The following is a 26265-nucleotide window of genomic DNA, read 5'->3' as shown; positions in this document are numbered from 1 at the left end:
GAGGCTGGACAGCCATCTGTCAGGGATGCTCTGACTTGGGTTCCTGCACTGAGCAGGGGGTTGGACTCGACGGTCTTATAGGCCCCTTCCAACCCGACTATTCTATGATTCTGTGATGTCTTCCATTGCTCCCATCACCCAAGCTGACTGGGGATGATGGGAATTATAGGCGAACACATCTGGCAGGCACTGAATTGGGGAAGGCTTTACATGCAGGGAACTCTTTACGTGGGAGATTGAGAGACGATTCAGAGCCTCCCTTCTGAGACTTAATCCAGAAAAGGCAGAGCTGATTCATCTGTCCAGTTAAGTGATGTTCACCCTGTTCTGGAGGAGGTTGCTCTCCCCTTAAAGCAGGGTTGCACAACCTTTTCAGTCCCAAGGGCCACATGTAATACTTGCCAGGGGGTTGCAGGACCGCGCATGCCTACATACACACTCACATACAAGTGAACGGGTAAGGAATGTCTTTCAGTTCTCCGGGGGGGGGGGGGGGCTAAAGTGCAAAAAATACCAGCATATTGTACCTTAAAGTACTTCCTGCCAATAATTAAGTCTTCGGAGAGACATTTCAACTTTTTAGAATGGGGAAAAAATGCACAAAAGCCAGGAAACCACTTGACAATAAAAGGGGGTGGGGCCAGTGGAAATGGGCATGGCCATCTGGGAAACCCTGGAGGGCCACATCGGTCCCCTTGGAGGGGTGGATTTGGCTTCTGGGCCTGAGGTTCCCCACCACTGCCCTAAAGGGTCAGATTCATAATTTGGGGGATGCTGCTGGATCCATCATTGTGGAAAGCCCTCCCCAGAGGGGCTCTTCTGGCACTGACATCATGGTATTTTCAGGGCTAGCTGAAGACCTGCTTATTTCCCCAGGCATCTGAAGACCTGTTGGAGCACTTTTAGATCTTTGCACTGTTTTCTTTTTGTAGTTGGTTTTACTTTGGTTTTATTATGTACTGCATTGTTTCTATCCCATGGTTTTATTTTGTGCTGTTTTAATACATCTTTGTTATATTGTGATTTTGTATGTTATGGGCTGGATCCAGACTTAGCCATACTCAAGAGTAGATCCAATGAAATTAAAGGGACTGAAGTTAGTCATGACTAACTTCAGTCCCATTGATTTCAATGGGTCTGCTCTTAAGTGCAGTTAAGTCTGAATCCAACCCTATTTGCCTGTATACTGCCCAGATAACTGGTCATTGAGCATTCTAAAAGCATAAGAAACAAAGAAATAAACTATTCCAAGGTGGTACAGTCTTAGTAGGCCTATACCACATACTGACCTGGTTTGCACATAACACTAGCCCATGGTTTATTTAACCAGTGGTTTGTTGCCCTATGCAGACAAACAAACCGTGGCTTCTTTCTCAATCCCTGGGTTGTTTCCCTCCTCCTTTTCCAGTTCCCTCCCTGTATCCCAAATGCTTTTGTGGTGCTGTAGTACTGGCATGTAGAGTGGCTGGTGTTTTTTTTTTTACCACTCTTGCCCACCACCTCTAAGCCTGGTGAAACAGCCCATGAACAACCCACAGTTCTGGGTTCACAGCTATCAACAACCTATGGTTTAAACAACCCAGAGTTCATAACCCAACAACAAAACATGGGTTCTCTTTTTGGGTTGTTTGTGGTTAACAAACCATGGTTTGTTAGTGTGGCTGGGTTCCCACATCATGACAACCCAGAATTCAACAACCCATACCCATGGATTAGCATTATGTGCAAACCCAGCCATTGGGTTACCAGTTGTTTTCTGGGCCAATTTCAAGGTGTCAGTTTTGACCTTTAAAACCCTATATGGTTCCAGCCCAGCCTATCTTAAGGAGCGCCTCCAGCAACACCAGACAGGCCGCTTAACAAGATCAGCCTCAGATGGCCTTCTCTCTGTCCCATCAGCCAGGACAGCTAGGCTGGTGAGGACGAGGCAGAGGGCCTTCCCTGTGGTGGCCCCCACTCTGTGGAACTCCCTCCCTAGGGAACTCCGCCATGCCCCCTCTTTAATGAGCTTCCACCATGCATTAAAAACGTGGTTGTTCAGGCAGGCGTTTGGGGTGGGTTAGGGTATTTTTTATAATGTTTTTAATGTGGAATTTTATTGTTTTAACTGTTTTGTTGTTGTACATTGCCCAGAGTGGCTGGGTTAATCAGCCAGATGGGTGATTAATAAAATAAATAAATAAACAAACAAACAAACAAACAAATAAATAGGTTCAGGTTCCTGACACTAAGAACAATGCTGAGCTTTGGCCCCTAAGTCAAAGAATATATCTTTTCCTTTCATCTAAAGAGCCTTTGACTGTTCAGTGACAATCTGCATCAGTGATCAAGGTTATTCCAGATTAATCTGCATAATTTAAAAACAACAACAATGGGATTAACGGAATTAGGAGAACACACTTGTAAATATGTATAGAAAGGGAAAATCATGTTATGATGCTCCAACCAACAAAAGGGTGATCAATTAAAAAGGTATAGCTTAAACCAACAGGTTTCAAATGACTTTAGTAAGGGTAAAAGTGTGGATGTATTTTATTTGTTCATATTCCACCTTTCACCTATGATGGAGCTGAAGGCAGGTTACACAAGTTCCCAAGCAGTCTTGCATATGTTCAAGAATGCTCCTCAAATGGAAAAATATGGACAAGTCCCTAGTATTACTCAATGTATTATTTAGTGTAGTTTTCGCAGGCAGCAATTGCTTAAAAGACTTTCCCGGATAGTTTGTGCAGTGTTCTGAAAATTCTGTGACCCAAATTACGATGACTGCTTTGTCAAATGTTGTGTACGCTAATGGCTCACGATCAAGAAACCGCCACGATAATGGTACCTCTATTGTTGCACGAAATAATTGCACAAACACAGACTACCTGGAGAGGCCTTCAAAGGGACCCGGTCCTCACCTTCCCCACCTCAGTATGCTCAACAAGGTGAGATGTGAACCCAGGCAAAACACTCACCTTTGCCGGAGGGGGAGGTCTACCTCGCTGTCCACCTCGCCTTCTTCCTCCTCTGAGGAGACCCCACGCTTCTGAGCCAAGAAGGGAAAAGAAGCAATGTCAGGATCACAGCGGAACTGAAAGTGAACCGAGAAACCAAATCAAATCAAACCTCCAACCATTTTTTTAAGGGGCGTTCTGTGAGCATGTTTAGCATGTTGGATGTAGGGCCCCAAGTCGAGACCTCTGCATGGGCAGCAGTCAGGGCTGAATGTACACAGGTCCAGCTAGAATAGTGCCAATCAGCCCCGCCCCACTTCCTATCCTGAACAGCTGGGTTTGAATCCAGATTGGATTGGGACAGTGCTGGTGAAATGGGACTTCCGCGTTCTCTCCCTTCCCCTGCAGCTCCCGCCCCCTCCGGGAGGGGGGGGGATGAGAGGATGTGGAAGTCCCATTCCACCAGCCTGTCACGTTCCCTTGGCCCCCACCTTCCTCATGCACACACACAAGAAGAGAGGCTTCAGTCTCATGCCTTTAATTCATTATCAACAGGTTACAGATGCAAATCCTTGAAGACTCTCAGGCTACAAAGGAACGACAACAGGGGATCCAAATGGGAGCTACGATGTTGCCAGCAATCTGAACACGGACTTGCTGGCTAGAATAACTTAGGGAGGGAAACCCCTCCCTTCCAGTGATGCTTCCCTATGTCGACCCTCCCGCATCGCCAACCGGGTCAACCGTCTGACTTTTCCTGCTTCACTCTGCGCCGCAGTCTAGCATCCTTCAGGTCACACCCTGTGCTCTCCCCCTCCCCCTCCTCCTGGGTTCTCACGTAGGAGGGACAGGAGGGGGGGCTTCAGGCTCAGCCATCTGGGTGTTAGCATCCTGAGAAGCACACCTATCCATATCTGAACTCGCTTGGGAAGATGCCTGCCCCGGTTCTGGCTGTTCCCCTTCTGAATCGGAACTGCTATCTCCATACACTCAGAATCAATCCTGACACAGCCGTATCCTTCTCCTGGCAGAAAGATGATGCTGAATCCAAACCCTGATCGGCAGCATTCATAATCTCCACTCAGAGCCATGTGCACACAGCTCTGGCTAATGCTTCAGGTGGGGAAAGTGCACACCTGTGGCCCTTGCTGGATTGGGGAGAGGAGGTTCAGAAGGGGTAAAACAGGGCTTCCCAACCTTTCTGGGTCAGTGGGTACCTTTGGAATTTTGAGATAGTGCTCTCACAGAATGGCTGCCCTGGGGGGCTTGCCCACTCATAAAACGGCTACTAGGGTAGGCATGGCCAGTCACAAGAGGCTCCTTTCCCAGAAGGCAAAGTGGTAAGGCTAAAAGGAAAGGACCTTGCCTAAGCATTGAAGTACAAGGCAGAGGTGGACTGCGCTCCAAAAGATAAAACCACTCCTTTGAATCCAAATAAAGATGGTGCTGGAGGGCAGCACTTTGCTTGGCAGCATGCCGGCCTCCCTGTTTAAGAAAAAGGATAATTAAAAAAAACTTGGAGCCTGTCAGGTGCCAAGCGAGAGGTCCGTGGGCACATTGGTGCCCAGAGGCACTATGTTGGAGACTCCAGGTGTAGAAAGAATTGAATTTAGCAAGCAAAACCGTTGCCTTAAGATTAATCAGCAAGTCTTGAGATTTCTGAAAAGCCTCTCTTACGAGCTGACGTTCAAAAGCCAAAAATATCCTGAACATTTGCTTCTGCTCTAGTATATTTTGCTTGCCCTAAATTATTTAAGGTCCACATAGTGACATGCTAGAATTCTCAGTGGCATGATGTGCCAGTTTGGCAGGACATTTTGAAGGTAACATGGAGTGCATCTGTCACGACCTGGACTCCCCAGTTGGTGCAGGTCAATCCTTGGAGGTGTCCAGAACTTTGTCTGGTTGTATATTTTTGGATGACTCTCATTTTGTGGAAGCTGAGGTGCTTGGTAGGGCTTGGCCAGCCAAGTGTTTGCTTGATCCTTGCCCCTCATGGCTGATTACACCTGGCAAGGAGGGGACAGCTCACCAGACCCAGGAGATAATCAGCTCTTCTTTAAGAGAGGGAGTGGTCCCAGCCTCCTTAAAGGAGGCGATAGTGCAACCGCTTCTGAAGAAACCTTCACTGGACCCAGAAGATCTCAGTAATAGGCCACTGGCAAATGTCCCCTTCTTCGGCAAGGTGCTTGAGTCTGTGGCAGTGGATCAGATCTCTTGGACAATATCTGATTTTCTAAGTCCATTTCAGTTGGGGTTTAGGCCTGGATTTTGCACTGAAACAGCCTTAGTCAACCTGTGGGATGACCTCTGTTGGGAGAGAGACGGGGGAGTCCAACCCTGTTGATTTTCCTTGACCTCTCTGAGGCTTTTGATATACCATCAACCATGGCATCTTTCTAGAGCAGCTGTTTGAACTGGGTGTGGGTAGGATACTTTTGCAGTGTTTCTGCTCATACTTGCCTGGCCGTTTCCAAAAGGTGTTGCAGGGGGATTTCTGCCTGAACCTATGGCATCTCTGCTTCAGGGTCCCCCAGGATTCCATCTTATCCCTCATGCAGTTCAGTATCTACACAAGACTGCTAAGTGAGGGGTTTGGAGTGTGTTGTCACTAGTAGGCTGAAGACACACAACTCAGTGTCTCCTTCTCCAGGTGGAGCTATGGGTGTGCCTGGCTGCAGTAATGGACTGGGTGAGGATGAACAAATTGGGGCTCAATCCAGATAACTTAGAGACACTATGAAAGTTTCTAGCTCTCAAGGCTGGGAAGATGTCTGGTGGAATTTTAGAAGCTGGACAGTTAGGGGTTCTTGACTTTTCAGTACTCTGCATAGAGTTTTTGCACACATGCCCATGCCTGCCTAGCTGAATTAGAATGATGTAAAAGTATGCACATTTGCTTAGTCCACATACACATCTATACAGAACACAGATAGATAAATGATTGATAGACAGATAGATAGACGATAGAAGAAAGACAGAAAGACTAACAACAGAGTATTCAAAAAATATATTTAAGCTAAATGTTTTGGCTTCCACCCTAATACACACACACACACACACACTTGCATACCACTTTTTCAACCAGAATGGTTCTCAAAGCAGTTCACCATAATCAGGTTTAAAGCCAGATGGTACTGCCCTCACAATGATAGGTCTGGAATATCATGCTGGCGATGGCATCAGAAGGTGGGATCACAGGTGGCTCCTTCCCCTGCCCCCCTCAAAACCGCTGGCAGCGAAGGGAAGATCTGGGGCCAGATCTTTTTCTCCAGAGTCCCCTCCCCAGTTTCTGGAGAAAAAGAGCTGCTTCTGCTTGCTTCTGCTTGCTTCAGAAGTGCTAAATCTCTGTAGGCTCTCGCTTGTGGAACAGAATCAGCAAAGACACAGCACCCAGTGGGTACTGCCCCATATCTGCCACAGTGGCCATGGCAGAGAATTAGCTATTTGCCCCCCCCCCCCCAAAAAAAACAAGCTGCCAGGCTCAAGCTCAGCAGTCAGATGTTTTCAGTCTCTGCGAGGGTGGGCTTCCATGCCTGTGTCCAGTTGCTGTGGTGCCTGGCTGTGCTGCCCTGAAAGGTGGTGGCAGAAAAAGTGGAGTGGGGTGGGGAGGGGGCCAGGGGAGGGATGGGGTAGCAGATTTCAGAATTCAGCTTTTCTGGGCACAAAAGGAGGATTACCTTGGTGCAGAATTCTGATGGACTGATTTAAATGCCAATCTGACTTTAGGCAGAGATAAGTGAGATGAAGAAAAGACATGGATCCAGGAGACCAACTGTCCACTAAAAAATCCTGCTCTGCCTCCTTTGGCTTTGAAGACCATCTCAGAAACTGACTACATGTTGTTATGTGCTCATAGGAACTAGAAACGTGACTAGCTTTTAAATGAAAACTGAATTTAATTCTGCTCATTTCAGGATTCCAAAGCTTGCAGCAGACATCAGCTTCTATGCTTGGGCAGCAAACTTGTGGAAACAGATATAGCCAGAGCTTTCCTAACTCAGGATACTCTTTTTTGTTCCATGGCAAGAGCAGCCAGGTTTAGCCTGGAGGAACCAGATTTACTGACATCCCTTAGAAATTTGGGGATGGACCCGGAAGTGAAGAGCAGCATTCTTACTTCTTGATTCAGTTCAGGTTTGCATATATTCTGCACTAAGGGGGTCAGGGAAGGAAAAATTCTGCATCAAGAGAATCCTAATTCTGCCGTAAGAAAAGCTGGATTCTGTAACTGATGTAAGCAATAATATCGATCACTTCTGAAACTCCTACACAGGGTGGCCATTTACACATTGCCAAACAAGAGGAAATTCACCACCAAAAAAGGTGACAAGACATAGATTTGCATAACATTTACATATACTAATTTAAATTTATAGATGAAAATTTAGAAATTAGATGTATTGGATTTCTACTTAAATTGTAGTAATTAAGTAGAACTACAACACATCTCACCATAGTGGGGAAGGCTGTGACCAGGTGACCTGTGTGCCAGCTCAGTCTGCTGTCCAGGTGGGAAGTGTGGATGGGCAGCTTCAAGGCCCTTCCCTGCTCTCCTTCCTTAGAACCCTTTATCTTGAAACCAGACTCGGACCAGATATCCCTTCAAATAGAGGACACTTTCAAATAGAGGACTGCCCTCTGTCAAGTAGGACACTTGGCCACCCTACTTCTAGGCCATAAAAAGTGTTAAAATACACAGGGCCCTGCTCACAATCTAAACTACAAGACAAACACATAAGAAAGTAAGGGTGGGGGTGCTGGAGAGAAAGAAAGGAAAGGGAAAAAAAAGATTGAAGGAAGAGACAGAATAGTACAATCATGGATGAACTATTTGAAACAAACAAGTGCTGAGATACTCTTTAAAAACTGGGAGAGACTGAATAGACCGGATCTCAACTGATTGCTCCTGAAATAAGAAGCAATCAACAAAAAATGACAGAGTTGAGAAACAGAATGAAAATGCAGGGATTCACAAGCAAAAAAAAAAGAACTGGAGGAACCAAGGAGTGGGACAGTACGTAGAATGAAAGCAAAGATGATACATCAGAAGGAGAAAAAAACAACATGAGCAACTACATTTAAATGTAGAATAACCACAGTGGTTACCAGCTTGCTTTCAGACCCAATTCTGGGAGCAGGTTTTGACCTATAAAGTGCTAAACATTCTGGGTCTTGATGATCTCAGGGACTAACTTTCCCCATATAAACTTCTGTGGGGCCTGATGACTGCTCCTAAAATACATGAGCAACAGCTCATGTGGATGCTAAATTAGCTTCCACAAGAATCAGGGCCTTCTCTGTGGTGACTCCAGAACTCTGGAATGCCCTACCCCTGGGATGTTCACTTGTCCTCTTTCCTGTCCTCTTTTTGGAGGCACGAGAAGACATTTCTCTTTTGTTGTGCCTTCAGGAGAGATGCCCTTTTAAATGTTTCTGTTGCTATGTGGTCATACATATTCCATGTGTGTGTGTGTGTGTGATTTTTATTTTGTTCAATTTCAGTTGTTTTTATGATCTTGTAGTTTTGGGGTTTGCACTGTCAACCAATCAGAAACTTACATTGAAAAATTGCTGAGAAATACAGCTTGTTAAACAAGCAAACAAACAGCCATCTAGTCTAGATCAAATTCTTAAATTGGATGCAACAGGGATACAGTAACCAGCGACAAGTGGAAGAGATGCATCATCCACTTCCACGTACGCTTGCCTGCTGCACATAATTTGTTTATTGCTCCTCAGAGCAATATGGGGAGGAGGGAGGAGGCAAGTGGAATGCAGAAGGGCCACCCCTCCTGCATCACCAAAAAAAGAGAGGACAAAAGAGGATAGTGATTTGCATAACATTTGCTTATGCTAATTTCTATGTATAGATGCAAATTTAGAAATAATTCTTACAATTTCAATAGAAATACAGTCCATCTCAGCATCACGGGGAAGACTGTGACCAGGTGACCTGTGCGCCTGCCTGTTCAGTCTGCCGTGCAGGAGATAACTGGATGGGCAAGAGTTCTGATGGTTCTTCACTGTTAAACTGGAAGTGGACAGGACAGCCCTTCCAACAGAGGAACCTTCACAACAGAGGACGGTTCTCTGGCAGTCTTTCAAATAGAGAACTGTCCTCTGTAAAAGAGGACACCTGGCCACCCTAGAATACACTGCGTATTGCCTAGACATTTTCAAATCTGTTTTGTACAAAAATAAAAGGAAGGAAGTGCCTCCATTCCCTTTCCCAGCCTACCTGGCTCCGAGTGACGGCTGCCCGATACAACATGGCTGCTGGCGTGAGGTGCTGGGATTGCGGCATGGCCCCTGCCCGGCTGCCCCTGCCCTGTTCCCGCTCCACCTCCTCTCCCGGCTGCAGCCTTGCCTTTCCTGGTGGCCCCACCGCGCCCTGCCGAGAAGAGGGCGACTCGGGGCTGCTGGAGCAGGGCACGGAGGCCGTGTCTTCGCTGGGCGTCTCGCTGCGGGGCTGCTCCGTTGGTGGGGATTCGGGCCCGGCCGCCCCCTTGCGGCCTTCGGCTCCCAGAGTTGTGGAGATGAGGTCAGGGCTGGAAGACGACATCTTGCGCAGCAGCAGGTCGTGCTGGAGCCCCCGCAGGGCCGCGCAGGGCTCCAAGCGCTTGGCTCCCCCTGGCTCGGCCAGCTCCCCACAGCTGCCCCGGGTGCTCACCTTGCGGTAGCGCGACTTAGCACGGCGGCTGCGCCCAGGGGATGGGGGGCCTTTCTGGCACATGGGAATGGCCAGCTGGGGCAGGGCTGGGTCCATGATCACCTCCGTCTTCAGAATGTCAGGCCTGCAGAAGAGCAGTAATGCGAATGACAGCAGCAGCAGCAGCAGTGACTACAACACATACCATCGTCATTAAATATTGAATTATTATTGAACGTCAGGCCTGCAGAAGGGAAGTAATATGAATTACAATAACAACAGCAGCAGATACTACTAGTACTACTACTAGTAGTACTACTACTATTACTACTAGTACTACCACTGCTACTGCTACGACAACATTTCAATTTAGCCTTTTAGCATCTTGGCTCCCCCTGTTGGTCCTCACTTTATTGCTCCTATCTGCTTTTATTCATTTCACAATAAAGCGATTTCACTATTGCTGTTTTTAATGATGTTTTATTGTATTATAAATTATTAGCCACCTTGAAACATATATAAAAAGGCAGACTATAAGGCCTAAAATAAATACATAATGAAATAAAATAATCGTTATCATAATTCTACTTATCATCATCATGATACAGAGTTTGGAAACAAACTGACATACAAACAACCCAGTCTCTACACTCGCAAAGGCCGGAGAGGAAAGAGCACTGCCTTTCTGAGTCCCTGACAGGGTGGGTTTGTCTGCCCCCATCTCGTTTTCCCTCTTGTTAGAAGCAGAGGTTGGGCTAAATGGAAGCAGGATGGTATCAAAATCCCTGGCAGAATCCCACCCTCTGGCTCTCCATCCATTGCTCCAAGAACTACACACATCCGTCTTCTCCTGCTAGAAAAAGGTAAGAGCTGAGCCACACAGTTGGCAAAATCCCATGTCTGAACACTCCCCATACACAGAAAGAATGGCTCAGCCTAGCAACCACTGTGCAACGTGCACTCTGCCTGTACAGGCGGGAGCTACTTGAAGCCTCTGTTTCCCATCTCTGTGTTATATTGTATGTCCCACTTCATAATTTTGAGCCAGATTTGTAATGCTGCAGGATGATCTGGTCCAAGGCTGTTGCACATGCGGCACCAAAATTTTCTCCTCTAAATTTTGCAACCCCCTCCCCCAAACATTCTGTGACCTGAACAAAATAAATGGATCCACATATATATATATTCGCACAATGGTGAAAGGATGAGGAGATACCCAGAGCATTGAAGCCCTATTCCCTGGCCACTGGAAATTATATTCTCCTTTCCTCTGAGTTTTGAGATTCCACCACGTACTGACTTCACATTTCCATGCTTATTCTGAAGTCATAAGGCTGGAAACTTGATTTGTTTTTGGCAAATGATATCAGAATAAAGCTAGTATTTTCAGGTTGCAGGATTCTCCACTAATATTCTGTAGTCAAAAAATCTAAATTCTGCACCCAGAAAAGCTGAATTCTGCAACCTGCATGCATGATGAACTGATGAACAAATGAACTGAATGTGCATAATTTTGTTTATTTTGTCTAATTTATTCCACACTTTTAAATACTGTGCATAATTTATTCTGGTTTTGCTAGGCATGAGGAGGAGCCCAGCAGCTCCGTAGGGCACTGAAGACAGCCACAGGGCATCTTAAGCAGTCGCCTCTGGCTTCTGAAATTCATCAGGCATTACCTACACACTTCCAAGTATATCTTCATAATGACAGGGGCTAGAAACTTGCTGAGATTCTCAGGAAGCTAAGTTCTGCACCCAATGTCTATATTTCCCCCTACGTCTGGACTCCCATGGAATCATGCTATACACACTAGTCCACACCATCATTCTTTGATGGGCCTTGTAATGGTCACTGTGAAGCATCCCTTAAGATACGCTCCTTCTGTCATCAGCCTTTCTCAGCCATGCCTCACCTCTTGCTGTGTGGAGAGAGCTTCTGAGGCACATTCCTCTTCTTGATCAGTTTCTCCACTGTGTTGCCATGCAGGAGGCTACGGGACTGATGGTGCTTAAAGAGCCCCGGGTACTTCTTCTCCAGAGCTTGCTCCCTCCTGTGGATGTGGGTGGGAAAATGGAGAACAAACGAGGATGCAGAGACAGAATATATACATCCGTTGTACACCTTTAGACGCCAGCTTAAGATCTTCCTCTTCCAACAGACATTTAATTTTTAATCTGTTGCTCTGATTATTAACTTTACTGTTGGCTCTATAATATTGTCATATTTCTATTGTTGTATTCATTGTTTTGTTTGTTAACGTATTATGTTTTCTTTGGGGGTTGTGTTTTCTTTGTAGGTAAACCGCTTCAAGGGCATCTGCCAGATGGGTGGTATATACATTTGATATAGTGTAGTGTGGTGTAGTGGTTAGACTGTTGGACTGGGACTGGGGAAACCCAGGTTCTAGTCCCTGCTCAGCCATGAAGGTCATTGGTTGACTTTGGGTCAGTCACTGGCTCTTAGCCTAACCTACCTCACAGGGTTGTTGTGAGGATAAAATGGAGAGCAGGAGGAGCATGTAAGCTGCCTTGGGTTCTTTGCAAGAGGGAAAAAGGGTGGGATATAAATGCAACAAATACATAAATAATAAATAAATAATAGGCAACCAGTTGCCCCAGCATAGCTCCCTTTCCAAAGGGCTGCCTCCTCCCTTTCTTATGCACCTCCGTTGCTTTTCCCAAGCCAAAATAAAGGCAAAGGGGCTCTTGAACCCACTCCTCCCCAGAGCGAACAGCAACAGAGGATTCAGCTGAGCCTTGCCCTTCTGTTCCTGTTATTTCACTGTCTGTTGTCTTTGTGTCCCACCTTTCTGCCAAGTGGTGCTCAAGGCGGCTTATGCACTTTGGCTGCTGCTCCCTTCCATGCAAGGGCGAGCGAGGGGCATGGTAAGGGAAGGGGCTCTGCCAAATTGTCTGCTGCCGCTCACACCGGGGAAAGGAGGAGTTAACTAGCCTGTCGTCAGAGTGAGGGGGTGGGCAGGGACACAGACGCTGGCCCTTCTGCCTTTGCTCAAGGCAAAAATAAGGCCGCTTGTGAAATATCCATGGCAAGGCGTAGCATCCCTGGCAGGTTCTGCTGGGAGCTTCCTTCTGCTCTCACCGGAGCAGCTCCTTCTCCTTGAGCTCCAGCTGCAACATGAGGGAGTTGAGCTCCATGTAGAGGTTGTTGGCCCGCTCCAGCTTGCGCTCGTAGTGTTCCCGGATGTCCAAGGCATGCCTGAGGATGGAGAGAGGAGGAAAGATGCTGACAATTGTCCCATCAGGATAGGCCTCAAGAACAACACTCTCTCTTTCTCCCTCTCCCCAAGTGATGGGCAAAATCCTCCGTGGCTCGATTTGGAACTGGGCTCAGGAAACCAAGGTATTCCCCCAAAGACCTGAAAATGGCTCATTTCCCCCATCCCTAGCCTCAAAGTCCAGTTCTGAAATTGTGCTCCCAATCACATCAACACTGAGCACCAACTCCCTGGTGAGCAGCTTCCCAGGCATAAAGAGCCATAGGAGCTGTAGTTTCCAAGGTGGCTAATAGCTGTAGACTTGGGTGCCCTTGGAAAAGTGTACATCCCCGGTCCCTGGCATCTGGGACAATGCCATTGCAGCACTGGAGGCTCCAGAGAAGGAGGGAGTTGCATGCACTCAGGCTTCCACAATTACAGTCTTCAAATATTTAGTTCTTTATTTAAATAAAGGGAATGGTGGGGAAATGAAGGAAGGGGTATGATGTTCTGTGCAGTCATGAGGGCTAGAGACTTTGGAGGTTTGGGGTGAAAAAAGGAATGCTGAGATTTTCAGGATGTCAAGTTACAGCAGGTGCACAGAATGGGTTGGATCCACTTCGTTGTTCTGCCAGTGGAACAGATAGTGCTGGCAGAACAGGACTTCCCCGTCTTCTCTTTGCCCCTGTAGCTTCCGTGCACCCTACAAATATGCTCTGGAGGGTCTCCCAACCCTCTGGAGCAGATTTGGGGTGTGTGCAGGAGGGAGAAGAAGAAGGGGAGGCCCCGTTCTGCCAGCAGTATCTCTTCTGCAGGTGGAATGACACTGCTGGATCCATCCCAATATATGCAACCCTATTTAGAAGCACCCATTGCTAACAACATGTGTATAGGGGATCTTCATATATTTATCATTAATGCTCCCATGTCCACCTTACCTGAGCTCTTCTCGCCGCCGGTGGATCAGCTCCTCCTCCAACCGGTGTAGACAGGTCCCCTCAGATTTGATCTTTTCGAAATGCAGCTTCACCTCCTCCCGCCATTCTGCCTGTGGGACAGAAAGGAGATCTATAATCTTTTGCCCTGGATTGTGAACCTCCACAATTCAAACCCACTGAGAACAAGAAACAATTCCACATTGTGCTTCCAACAGTATTCTGTAAGAAAAGGTGTACACAATGTAATGGATATACAACACACTCACACCGCTTCAGGATCACGAACAACCTGGCATCTGACAGTTACTCCCCCACCCCGAGTGGCAGACATCTCTTCAAAGATGAGATTAAGAGAACCGAGCGGCCAGTTGGCAAAACCGGAAGAAGAACAGGGAGACAGCTGGAATCCGTGGCTTCATGCAGATTATGATGTCTGCAGAGCAACAACAGCATTGCCCCCTCACTGATACTGCAGCATTATACCTCTGATCCAACTTGGTAGCTTGATAACTATACAGAAATAATGGGAGAAGAAGAGAGCCTTTCTCCAGAAGAAATACCCAATCACTTCATTTTCCTAATTCCTAATTGGAGCTGCCTCTTCAAGCCCCAAACAAGAAAAGGGAGTAATGAAATTGACTGAACAGGACCTGTCAATTTCACCCTTAAGGAGAACTGTAAAAAACCTCACTCTAGGTGACATGAGCTCGCATGTGGACAGGCACATAATATACTGAAAGTTACATGAATTTGGGAAATTTGAAAAAACAGGGCCAAAAACTGCATCAAGGCATGAGGTGTGTAATTCTTGTCGTGGGTGTTATAATAGGTGGCTGTGAAAATCCCACCAAAGGGCACAAGCATCTATTGCAGCTCTGTTCGCTGTGCTGACTAGGGGCTGGTTTTGTTGTGCAAGCACAGGACACAGAGGTGTCACAGCATAATCTGGGGGCATGTAATGCAGCCACCCGGCTGCAGCTAAGCAGGTCTGGCTCTGGTCAGAGCCTGGATGGGAGACCCCCTGAGAATCTCATGCATGTCACCTTGATCTCTATGATGGAAGAAAGGCAGGATATAAATGTACCAAATAAAATAATTAACATGCCTACTGTGAGCAGTGGCAAAGGTGACGGCAATCCAAAGCACACTTACTAGAGAGAAAGCCCCATTCAACTCAACGAGACTTACTTCTGAGTAAAGAAGCTTAGACAACTGCGTTGCAAGAGTGTTTTCGCACGTGAGGCTTCAATTAGTGTGGGGCGAAGAAAGCCCTCTCTCTTTCGCCAGCCACTGTATCTCTCAGCCGAGCCTATCTCACAAGCTTGTTGTGAGGATAAGATGGCGGGGGGTGGGGAGAGAACCACATTTGCCACCCCTGAACTCCTTGGAGGAAAGGTGGTTTATAAATGTTGTGGATAAATACATAATATAACACATAGCGCAGCGAGAAGAGAGGGAACCTCTCCGTCAGGAGAAAATGAAGGGGTAGTAGCCATGCAGGGCAGAGAAGGGAGCTGTAGCCTTGTTGACGTGTTGGGGGGAGGCAGAGACCCAAGGGAGCCCACCTGGGATTTGAAGTAGGTCTCCTGAGGTGTGGACAGCACATCAGCGGATGCAATGTCGAGGTGCAGCAGGATCTGGCGGAAGGACGGACGGTTCCGGGGCTTGCTGTTCCTGAGGAAAGAAGACAAGCTGGGAGCATAGGAACGTAGGAAGCGGCCTTGCAGTGAGTCAGACCCTGGGTCCATCTCGCCCAGTATTGTCGACACGGACTGGCAGTGGCTCTCCAGGGTTTCAGGCAGGATTCTTTCCTTGCCCTACCTGGGGATTGAACCTGGGACCTCCTGCATGCAAAGAGGGGCTCTACCACTGAACTACGGCCCCTCAGGCCCGGCCCAAGGCATATTGCCGCCTCAAGCGGGGCGGTGCTACTGCTGCCGCCCGCGCACGCGCGCTCCCTCAGTTGGCCGCTCCCTCGCTTGCTCCCTTCCTCCCCTGCTGCAGCTGCTGCTCCCCTGCCTGCGAGGGTTCCCCTCTTCCTGCCCGGCCTGTGCCTGCCCGCCTTGGTCGTTGGCGCAGGAAGCACTGGTGAGCCACCCTCTCACCTGCTGGGGGGGAACGGGGTTGGCCTGGGGCCGGGGCCGCCCTTCGGTGGGACTGGTGCAGTGCCTCCATTGCTGTGGCTGGGTGTGTGTGCGTGACCTCGTGTAGGAGCCCTGTGGCTGGGTCACAAGGCGAGAGCGGCCAGGCAGGCAGGAGCAAGCAGTCAGCCGGGCTGCTGGCTGACTGAGCAAGTGAGGGAGGCTGAGCGAATGGGTGGCAGCTATGGCTGCAGCCATAGCTGAGGCGGTAGGGAGGCAGCTGAGGACCCTTCTGAGGGGGGCAGGAGGGCAAGGGGGCGCAATTCGCTGCTCTTCCCACTCTGTTGCTGGATGCTGGTGCATGATCCCACGTAACGGTAGGGCCGGCCCTGCGGCCCCTCTCCCTGATGCTGGAGGTAACTGATCTGAACTTGACGTATTCAGAATGGAATAAACACAGAGTCTCTGCCCAGCCCTGTTGTTGAGCGCTCAGTTTTATTTGATGGATCTAGGAAGTGGGAGAAAACAGATGGTTGTTGCTCTTGTTGTTGTTGTTGATGATGATGATGATAACAGTAATAATGTGCTACTAGACATATTCATCTCCATTGTTAAGTAATGAAATGTACTCAAGAGATTTGTGTTACTTTCCAAGTGGGGTGTGTGTGTGTGTGTGTGTGTGAGTGCGCGCGCGCACATCCTTGTATGGGGTGGGGGTCTTACACGTTTACATTTGTTTGTTTCAGCTCCATTTGGGCATGTTGTGCTATGTTTGCTGAGTGCACTGGAGGAGAGGCCATTCTTTCGTTCATTTCTGGGTTCTTGTCACTCAAGCCCATATACGCAGGTTGGGGTGGCACAGACTAATGGGGAGATGTTTTTAAAAATGGTGCCAGAAATATCATTCTGAACACCGTGTGTCTCTGAGGCTGCCTCCTCCTCCTCCTCCTCCTCCATACACTGAATGTCATTCTGCTTGCAAAGCATGGAGTGCCTCATAGTTCTGGCAGTGGCCGGCAACAGTGTGGAAACTTTCCCACATGACTGGCACGGCACACTGGCAAACACTGGGTTTCATCCAGACTTAATCATACTTAGAGAGAAGACCCATTGAAATCAAGAGGACTTATATTAGCTGTGATTAACTTGAATCCCATTGATGTCAAAGGTCTGCTCTGAGTATGACCAAATCTGGATCCAGCCCACACTCCTGTGCCACAAACATTATCCTGTGCAGTGCCACGGCACACGTCACTTTTCTTCAGTGGCTTACTTGCAGGCAAGGCTCATGTAACACTTGGTGCAGCGCTATGGCGGGGATGTTGAACCTCTTCCGGCCCGAGGGCCAAATTCCATTTCAGAGAAGCTCTCGGGGGCCACATTTCAGTGGTGGGCGGGGCCAAAGGGAAAAGGGGCGGGCCTAAAATTTTAGCTTAAAGCTCTTGCTGCCAGTAATCTCGCCTTAGTAGAAGCATTTCAACCTAGTAGAAAGGAGAAGAAAGCCAGGAAAGCACCAAAGGACTGGGGGTTGGGGGAAAGAGGGCTGGGCCAGGGCGAAGAGGTGTGGCCATGTGGGGAGCCCCAGAGGGCCAGATATGAGCTGTGGGACAGAGGTTGCACGCCCCTGCCCTGCAGTATATAACGTCCCGCGACTCGGCTGGGAGGCCCACGCAAGTTCCGAGGCCTCACTAGAGATGCAGGGAGAGGTTCTGTAGCTATGGACTTACCAGCACTGCCGGAGCAGGATCTTGAAACCATCCGGGCAGCTGGTGGGCACAGGCAGGTGAAGGCTATTGCTGCCCACACCCCAGATTATGGCAGACGAGTCCACGTCCTTGTAAGGGATCTCTCCCGTCAGCAGCTCCCAGAGAACGACACCAAAAGACCTATTGGGTGTGGGGTAGTGGGAATGACATGTCAGCTTGGGGTTGAGGATGCATGTGGCATGTACAGCCCCCTCCGTTCTGCTCCATTCATGCTCCTCCCTAGCCCTTTCCCACCCTTTTCCATGCGGGGTCTCTATTTCAGTGATCCCCAGACCGGCAGCCTCCCAAATGTGTTTGACTACAATTCCCATCACCCCCACCCAGCACAAAGAATGGTCATACTGGATGGGTACGGTGGGAGTTGTAGTCCAACACACCTGGAGGATGCCAGGCTGGGGAAGGCAGCTGTGTTCCGTGGTGGTGGTCTTCGTGTGTGTGCATGTGGGGATGATGTGTGCTGTAGTTGTGAGGATGATGTGTGTTGTAGTGTAGTCTTCCCCAACACACCTGGGGGCTGGGGAAGACTGTTCTGTTCCATGTGTTTGTGAGAGACCTAACCCAGTTTTGGTCCCTCTGTGAAATCCGCCACTCCACCTCCCCTCCCTCTCCCTCTCCCCTCCTCTGGGCCTGGCTGTCCTCACCAGATGTCAACCTTCTCAGAGACAGGCTCATTCCGAATGACTTCCGGTGCCATCCAGGCCACGGTGCCGGCAAAAGACATCTTGGTGCTCTTGTCACTGAGCTCTTTGGAGGTGCCGAAGTCGGAGATCTTCACCACATCATCGTAAGTGATCAGCATGCTAGGGAAAGAGGCGAGCAGAGAAGACGCTCGAGGCGCAACCTCCCTTCTCACCCATGTGCGCAGGGGCAGGATCAGAAAGCCATGCAATGCTCTCAATAGTTAGCAGGGGGAGCCATGTAAGGCTAGGACTCCCTTTCTGATGGAAGCGGCACTTACAGTTTTATGGGAGAGGAAGGCACACTCCTGGAGGATAGGAAAGGATGGGCCCTTTCTCACTCATGCGACAAGCTCTCCCCCTGGGAATGTATCCACTGCCTCTGCTGCCAGGCTTCTCCAAAGGTGAGGGCTGCCTTTCTAGGGGAATCCATGCTCCCCTCTGAAACCGCTCCACCCGCAGTTTTGTTGCATGGTTCAGCTGGGAGAAGAAGTGACACCCTCCTCCATCCAACCTGTGCGGGCCAGCCAGTGCTGTACCTGCTTTTTGCCTGACAGTGCAGAATACCAATGCTCTTCCTTCCTTCCATTTGGGAGGCATCACCTGCTGCTTTTCGTCCAAGTTAGGGACTCCACATTTTCAGCTGGGCGTATATGTTCCGCACCTGCCTTAACCATGGCAGTACATTTGCTCACATTGATCTCTTGCCACATTTTTCTCTCCCCTCTCCACCCTCTGTTGTCTCCCCCATAGTCTCTTTCATATTGTAGGCTCCTTGGGGGCAGGGACCTGTCTCCCCCCCCCGCCTTTTTTTGTGCTTACGAAAGTCTATAAGACATGATGGTGCTGTACAACAAGGGAAAGGGCTCTAAAACTGAATCCACATAGGATGCAGGGGTGGCAGTGGTGGGTGGAATCAGGAATGTAACAATATACTGCTTGATTTGCACAATTTATTGTGGATTAAAAATGTGCTTTTTTCCAGACTCTACCCGCAGCATGGAAAGGCGGAGACTGCAAACTGCCCATGGGGGAAGAGAATGATCTCTCTCTCTCTCTCTCTCTCTCTCCATGGGCTGTTTGCGGCCTTTCCATGTGGTGTGAATGGGGCAGGAGTGTGTGTGTCGGTGTGTGTGCGTGTGTGTGTGCGTGAGAGAGAGAGAGTGTGTCCAGGCAAGCAGTCAGGTTTATGTACCAATAGTGGGGTGGCCCCACCCACTTTGGGCTGTGGCCACACCCACTGGTGGCATGTGGCTCCCTGATGGTCCTGACCAGAGCTAATTTGGCACTTGTGCCCCCCATCCCCCCCCCCAGCCTTACTGGAAAAGATGGTAATTTGGCAGGGAGGCCGTTCTGACATTTTGAGAGCCCCGATCCTTCTGGAACTTCAAAAGTGATGGTCACTTTTTTACAGGGAAATGGGATGGGAGGCAGTAAGCTAGCTGTATACCCCAATCTCATCTCGAGTTCCCCATCCCCCAGTAACCCTCCCCCAACTCTCCCACCTGTATCCCCCAATCCCATCTTGAGTTCCCCATCCCACAGTAACCCTCCCCAAACTCTCCCACCTGTATCCCCCAATCTCATCTCGAGTTCCCCATCCCCCAGTAACCCTCCCCCAACTCTCCCACCTGTATCCCCCAATCCCATCTCGAGTTCCCTGTCCCCCAGTAACCCTCCCCCAACTCTCCAGACTGTATCCCCCAATCTCATCTCAAGCTCCCCGTCCCCCAATAACCCTCCCCCAACTCTCCCACCTGTATCCCTCAATCTCATCTCGAGTTCCCCGTCCCCCAGTAACCCTCACCCAACTCTCCCACCTGTATACCCCAATCTCATCTTGAGTTCCCCATCCCTCAGTAACCCTCACCCAATTCTCCCACCTTCTCTGCCTCCCCGCCCTGCCCTCTGTTAGTTCCTGGTGCTGCCCGGCTTCCCTGCTTACTTGGGCGACTTGAGATCACGGTGGATGATCTTATGTAGGTGCAGGTAATTCATGCCACCAGCAATGCCCATGGACCAGTCGACCAACAGTGAAGGAGTGACCTTGCGCCCGGCACGCAGCACCTCGTACAGCTGGCCCTGGGCACAGAATTCCATGATGATGCAGTAACAGGGAGCTTGGGTGCACACGCCCCTAAGACGAAGGAGAGACCAGGGAGTACACAGGATTAGACATATGTGGTGGTGTTGGTGAGAGGAAGTGAGTATGCTCAGGTAAGGTGTACTACTAGCACAAAGTTTAGCAGTGGTACAGAAATAGCACCTCAAGCTGTGGGCGTTACATGTTTAAAGACAAAACTGGGTTGTGCTCTCAGAGTTCTGTCATAGGAGGTGTAGGCTGTTCAGTTTTTGAAAGGAGGTGCAGGGTTCGGTCTTGCATGAAAGCCCCGCCATGTGCCTCAGAAGGAAGCCCTGCTCCTTAATTCGATGTATGTGAGATAAGCTGCTACTGCTCAAAGTCAAGCACAGGGCACTCTGTGCATGCTCCGAGGTTCTGGCCGGTGACTGGGAGGTTACACCTTCTATCTCCCACGATAAATGTCTCGGCAAGGGGAAAACCAGCCTGGCCCCATCCTTCAGCCAGAGGAGGAAGGAAGCTTGTGTTCCCCCCCCCCCTGCCAGAAAGAATCCCCTCCTCCAACAGCCAGTGGCCCTGGGATTGCGGGGCTGAAGGGAGGCACGGTCTGTGGCTTTTGCTGCTGAGGTTTGTTGTTGTCATTTTGTATTACTGCAATCTGTCCTAAGTTGTTTTGAGGACCATTTGGTCTTAAGGCAAGGGTACAGATCTTCAAAACAAAGAAATAACAAGCAGGATTTGCAACAAAGTGTTGCAGTGTGGAGTGCTCCTGTTTCAGCCAGCCAAGCTCTTTTCAAGGATACTCTGTTCCAGGGGTGGGCAATTCTGGGTTGGGCTAGGGATCATTTTTGGCCCCTGGAAATCTCCCCTCCCCATTGCAGGCCACACTCTGTGGAGTTCTGCACACTCTGTGGGGCACTGGGGAAAGAATTGCTGGTTTGCTATTGATTTTTGGCTGTGAACCACTACGGAGGTCTAAAACGTTCAAATCTCGCTTATTTTCAAGCGAGATTTGGAAGCTTGAGGTTTCTGGATGGAAGTCTAAAACATCGAAATCTCACTTGAAACCAAGCGAGATTTGGACATTTTAGGTTTCATTAGTGGTTTACTGCTGAAAATTGGCAGCAAACCAGTGATATTTTTGCTGCACCTTGGCAGTGGCTGCCCTAGGGGGCAGCTCGGGCAGCTCACAGCCCACATGCCACATGCTGCCCACCTCTGCTCTATTCCATAACCACCAGCACCTGGTTTCCTGGTCCCGCCCCCACCCCTGCAAGAGCCAGTCCTTGGCCAATGAGCATGCTCATTTGGCTGTTTTTGGTTTTCCAACCTCTTACGGGTTATTTTTTTTTTACCTAAAGATTTTTTTGGGGGGGGGTACTTCCACAAATCTTGGGGTTTGCCTGAGCCCTCTGATACCTCCCTCTTGCCTGTGGATGGTGCCATTTTGGCTACACAAGGATCCATGCCTGACAAATTGAGTTTACTGTTCGTATATGGGATAAACAATACTTTCCTTATATCAGCCTTCCCCAACCTGACACCCTCCAGATGTGTTGGACTACAACTCCCAGCATCCCCTTAGGCAGCATGCTGGGAGTTGTACTCCAACAGCTCTGGAGGGCTGAGGAAGGCTGCCATATATAATATGACTCCATCTCTGTTTCTTTAAAGACAAGGCATGGGCGGTGATGGGCGAGAAAACAGTGTGGTTAAAGGAAGAGAGGCTGGGCTACAAGAGTAAGATGAATGGTACTTGCAGAAGTTGGCATTTTGCTCCACGAATGCGCACAGTTGCTTATAGGCTGTTTTGGGGTGGGCCGTCAGGGGAGATGGTGCTTGCCAAACACAAGGGCCCACCCCAAGAACCCTGCAGAAGGAGGATTCCTTTCTTGAAAGAGGCACTGCCATCCTGACCTCGGGTGCCACCCTACCAGAAGCTGCCAGGTCAGTCCACAAGGCACCCTGCCAGCCCTGCCCCACACTCACTTGAAGGTGATGATGTTGGGGTGCTTCAGCTTCCTCAGGTGCTTGATGTCCGTCTCCTTGAGGTCTCGCACCTTCTTGACCGCCACCTCCTCCCCATGGAAGCGTCCCAGGAAGACGGCCCCTTGGGCCCCACTGCCCACCCACTGCAAGTCCATGATCTCCTCAAAGGGCACCTCCCATGGGTCTGCATTGGAAAGGGAAAGAAAGCCAACAGTCATTCCGGGGAAGGGGAAGTAGGAAGGCAGACTTTTGGTCAACGTGGAAGTGAGTCACTCTCCCCCCCAAGATCACAGGGCCTGGGAGGCATATTTTCATGCAGGAACCATGGAAGTGGTGCTTATTACAGGGCCAAATACAACTGTTGCAAGGACACAGCATTCAGCATCCTGAGAATCTCAGCTTTCCATTAAAAAAAAAAACTGGCAGCAAGTTTCTAGCCCTCATGGGTGTGAAGATTGTTTGAAAATGTGTGGCCGATCCCTAGTGAAACCTCAGAAGCTGAGTGTGTGTGATGGAGGGGCGGGGGAGGATTCCCAGCAGCGAGGGGCTGGAACGTCAATAATCTGCACAGCTCATTGCTCCTCCCCCATGCAGCTGCCTCCTGCCCACCTGATAGGGTCAACTAAATCCCAGCCACGCATGAGGTAGTCACAGAAAAGCCGTTCCAGTGTGGCTGGAGATGGGGTGGGGGGCATAAAAATGGAACCAGAAGGAAGGAATTAAACCAACCAACAATTAAACCCAGGCCTTGAGGCAACATTTCAAGCTTGACAATTGTCCTGATCCATCCTTGGGCAGCATCTAACTCTGCCCCTGTGCTAGGAGGACCTAACACTGGAGCAACCAGAAGCTAGTAGTTCCTGAACCAAATGGAAACAAGCAGAAACTCTAGTTTCTGGAACAGTGAGAGTCAGTGTAGCTTGCTGAAGGGGGAGTCCCCCTGACTGGTCTCATTTCAGAAATGAGTGTTTCAGCTTGCTCCCGGGCTTGCTTCAGGAAGCGCTAGCGGTGGGTCCTGTGAGCGTAAGTGAACGAGCCGAGGCGCAGTGGCAGGTTCAGATTACTGCCACATGTGTCTTCCAAGAGGGAGAAAAGATGGAAAAGGCATTCAGCTGTGATCACAGCAAAATACTGCACTATTTGTATCCGAAGGCTGCCACTGAGAGAAAGTGGCCTGGGGCAATCTGATCCCACATGTATGGGACCTAAACATATACATGCCCTAAACTTATGGAGCACATTCGCTCGGATGATCTGAGGTCATGGATTGGGAGAGGGCCTAAGGAATGCATGTGTTCCTTGGAAGACACCCTCACGAGCCAGACGGGCAGGTGTCCTTTGCAGTTCTAGAATGTGCACAAGAAAGCAATACAACAATACTTAGGGCACAGTCCTATGCATGTTTAGACCGAAAAAAGGCCCACAACTCCCAGCATGGCTGGCTGGGGAATGCTGGGAGTTGTAGGCCTTTTTCTGTCTAAACATGCATAGGATTGAGCCCTTAAACTAGAAGAACTGGCTGGTTCATTCAAATCAACACGTGAAATTCAGCCCCACCACCATGGCTTTTTTAGTTCTTGTCACCTCTTAGGGTTGCCAGGTAATGCTGCTGCAATGACAGTGGAAGTCACAACTAGCAGAATGCCCTATTAGTGTCCGTAGCCTCTATAAACCAACCCTTTGGCTTCCTGCCTCAGTCCCCAAGCCTCTCTTACCTGTGCATGTCCCCCCTACCAATAAAACAGGGGTGTACAACCTGCAGTTACTGGCCCCATAGGGCCCTTGGCTGCTCCTGATGTGGCCTGAGAAGTGGGCAGGACTCTGCCATTTCTCCCTGCAGCCTGGCTGATCAGCTGGACTGTGTGTGTGTGTGTGGGGCGGGAAGAGACAGGGGCGGGAATAGCAATCTCACTGGGGAGCGGTGGAGGATGGGCAAGGTAAAAGTCTCTCCCAGCCCCCAGTCACCCCACTTCTGAGATCACCGTTTTCCTGCTTCTATTACCTGGCACACTAAATGTGTCCCTAGAGGACAAAAAGGCCGTGCACCTCTGCCCCTATGCAAGGTTTTACTCTGGTCCTACTTTATCCACGTCTCCTTTCTTCAATTCAATGTATCTGTCGCCCAAATGTTTCTCAGATCCCAGCTTTTCAGGCTATTGCCTACTTTGTTGCACTTTCTTTCATAACCAGCTTCCCTAGCACTCCTCTCTCATTCCTTTACAGCCCAACAGCAGACAGTCTCTCTAGATTTTTTAGAATGATTGTTCCCCAGAGCCCCTTCTTTGATTAGCCACTGCTTGACTCAGTTCTCTGTCTTCTCAGTTCTTCTCCTCAAGCCTCATTCTCCATCCAACCTTCCTCCAGTTTCCATATGGGACCTCATTCTAAACCTCAGCCTGCCCTATCAGGGGTTTTAATCCCAGCCAAAGTGACAATTTCCCTTCCCCTCACAGAAATTGGATTGCAAACTGTTCAGTTCCCTGAACATTCTGTACTTACCCAGCAGTTCAACTAATCAGTGTCAGAAGCTCACACACAGAGTTTCATTGCTTTGTTTCCTTACAAGTTAAATTAACGTTCTGCCACATTTGGATTACAATTTGGTGGACCACTGGGGGCCAGACAAGGCTGCTTTGGAAGCCATATCAGACCCATGGTCTGGCAGTTGGGCCATCCCTGTTCCTAAGCACAGCCTTTTGAACTGCTACTAATACTTTTTAAGGTTGTACAACATGGTGACCTTAGGATCACTTGGGAAAACAGGTTATATGTAGTTCACTGTAGTTTACTACAGGTCTGTACCGATCCAGGTATGCATCTAGAACTGGTTTCTAGGTTCACCCTCAACTTAAGCCTCCTTGTCTTTAAAAGGATAACTTTTCATTCTGGAAGGCCTTTGGAGATTCATTTGTAATCTACGTCACTGACTGCTTTTGTTATGAATAAGTCTGATTTGATATGACATTGTTGTTGAGAGGATGCTGCTTTGTAATTTGGATTTGCTGCTCGAAATCCAGTCCACAGCACGTTTTGGGATTAGGTGGAACATAAATAAAATCTTCTATAATAATGTCATCTGCTTCCAGACGGCTGGCTCCGAGCACAACCCAAACTACAGGCAAAATTGCAGCTACTTTACCAGATTATTGGGAGTGTTGTGCTTTAGTTATATGTACACCCCATTATGTTCTGTCAGTGGAGGCTGGTGGCTCTGATTTCAGTGGGGCTGTAAATCCATTCTGGGTTTCAGTCAGAACCAGCCAGAACTCTAAAGGAGCTATCCAAGGTTCTGAAACATGTCCCCAAAAGAGGTTCGGCACCTTGGATAGCTCCTTGAGAGTTCTGGCTTGTTCTGACTGAAACCCAGAATGGACTCACAAAATTGGAGCCACCTGCCTCCACTGTGTTCTGTCCACACCTGTTGGCAGGAGGTTGCTGCTTTGGGGACATAAAATAATACCTACCACAACGGTTATAATTAATGTTTGCTGCATTGTGATAGGTTCGCCTTTCCAGTACATTGCTGCCTGTGTCAAAACCCCACCCTTTAAAAAAGATGAAAGAGCAGCACTAAAAACATTTACACTTGTGGAGACTGCACTCCTATTTTTATATATAAAAAAGAAAGGCCGGGCTTTCTGTGGTCTAAGAAAAGACAGAAGAGCCACAGGGAAAATACAGAATGACAATGATGGCATTGTGTGGATGCTCCATAAAACCTGAGTGAACAAAGCATGGCAATTCCACACTAAACACCTAGTGTGGAAGCACGCCACATCTCTGCAAGTCTGTCAGCTCACCTTCACCTCTTGAGCGTTCATGCTCACGTGGGCCGGGGAAGTATCATCGGAAAATTGAGAGGGAGGGAAAGGTAATCGTTTCTGTTTGGGGAAGCTGTAACTTTTCACCTGGGAGAGTTCCCTCTACA

General features: G+C 49.0%; 1 protein-coding gene across 1 annotated transcript in view; it reads right to left on the bottom strand.

Moving 5' to 3' along the window:
• MAP3K12 (mitogen-activated protein kinase kinase kinase 12) overlaps positions 1-26265 on the bottom strand; it is a 116839-nt gene that overhangs the window by 2503 nt on the left and 88071 nt on the right. The window contains exons 3-12 of the mRNA XM_084836740.1: positions 22338-22521; positions 20214-20405; positions 18233-18391; positions 17553-17711; positions 15310-15418; positions 13745-13854; positions 12692-12808; positions 11505-11642; positions 9181-9736; positions 2961-3031 (exon numbers count right to left, since the gene is read on the bottom strand). Of these exons, the coding sequence (XP_084692866.1) occupies positions 2961-3031; positions 9181-9736; positions 11505-11642; positions 12692-12808; positions 13745-13854; positions 15310-15418; positions 17553-17711; positions 18233-18391; positions 20214-20405; positions 22338-22521 (1795 nt within the window). The remainder of the gene's footprint in view (positions 1-2960; positions 3032-9180; positions 9737-11504; positions 11643-12691; positions 12809-13744; positions 13855-15309; positions 15419-17552; positions 17712-18232; positions 18392-20213; positions 20406-22337; positions 22522-26265) is intronic.

This window comes from Heloderma suspectum, chromosome 2 (genome assembly GCF_057233095.1).
Source record: "Heloderma suspectum isolate Gila_16-S chromosome 2, 16-S_ref, whole genome shotgun sequence".
NCBI classification, from domain to species: domain Eukaryota; kingdom Metazoa; phylum Chordata; class Lepidosauria; order Squamata; family Helodermatidae; genus Heloderma; species Heloderma suspectum.
This window is presented reverse-complemented; position numbering and strand designations above follow the sequence as displayed.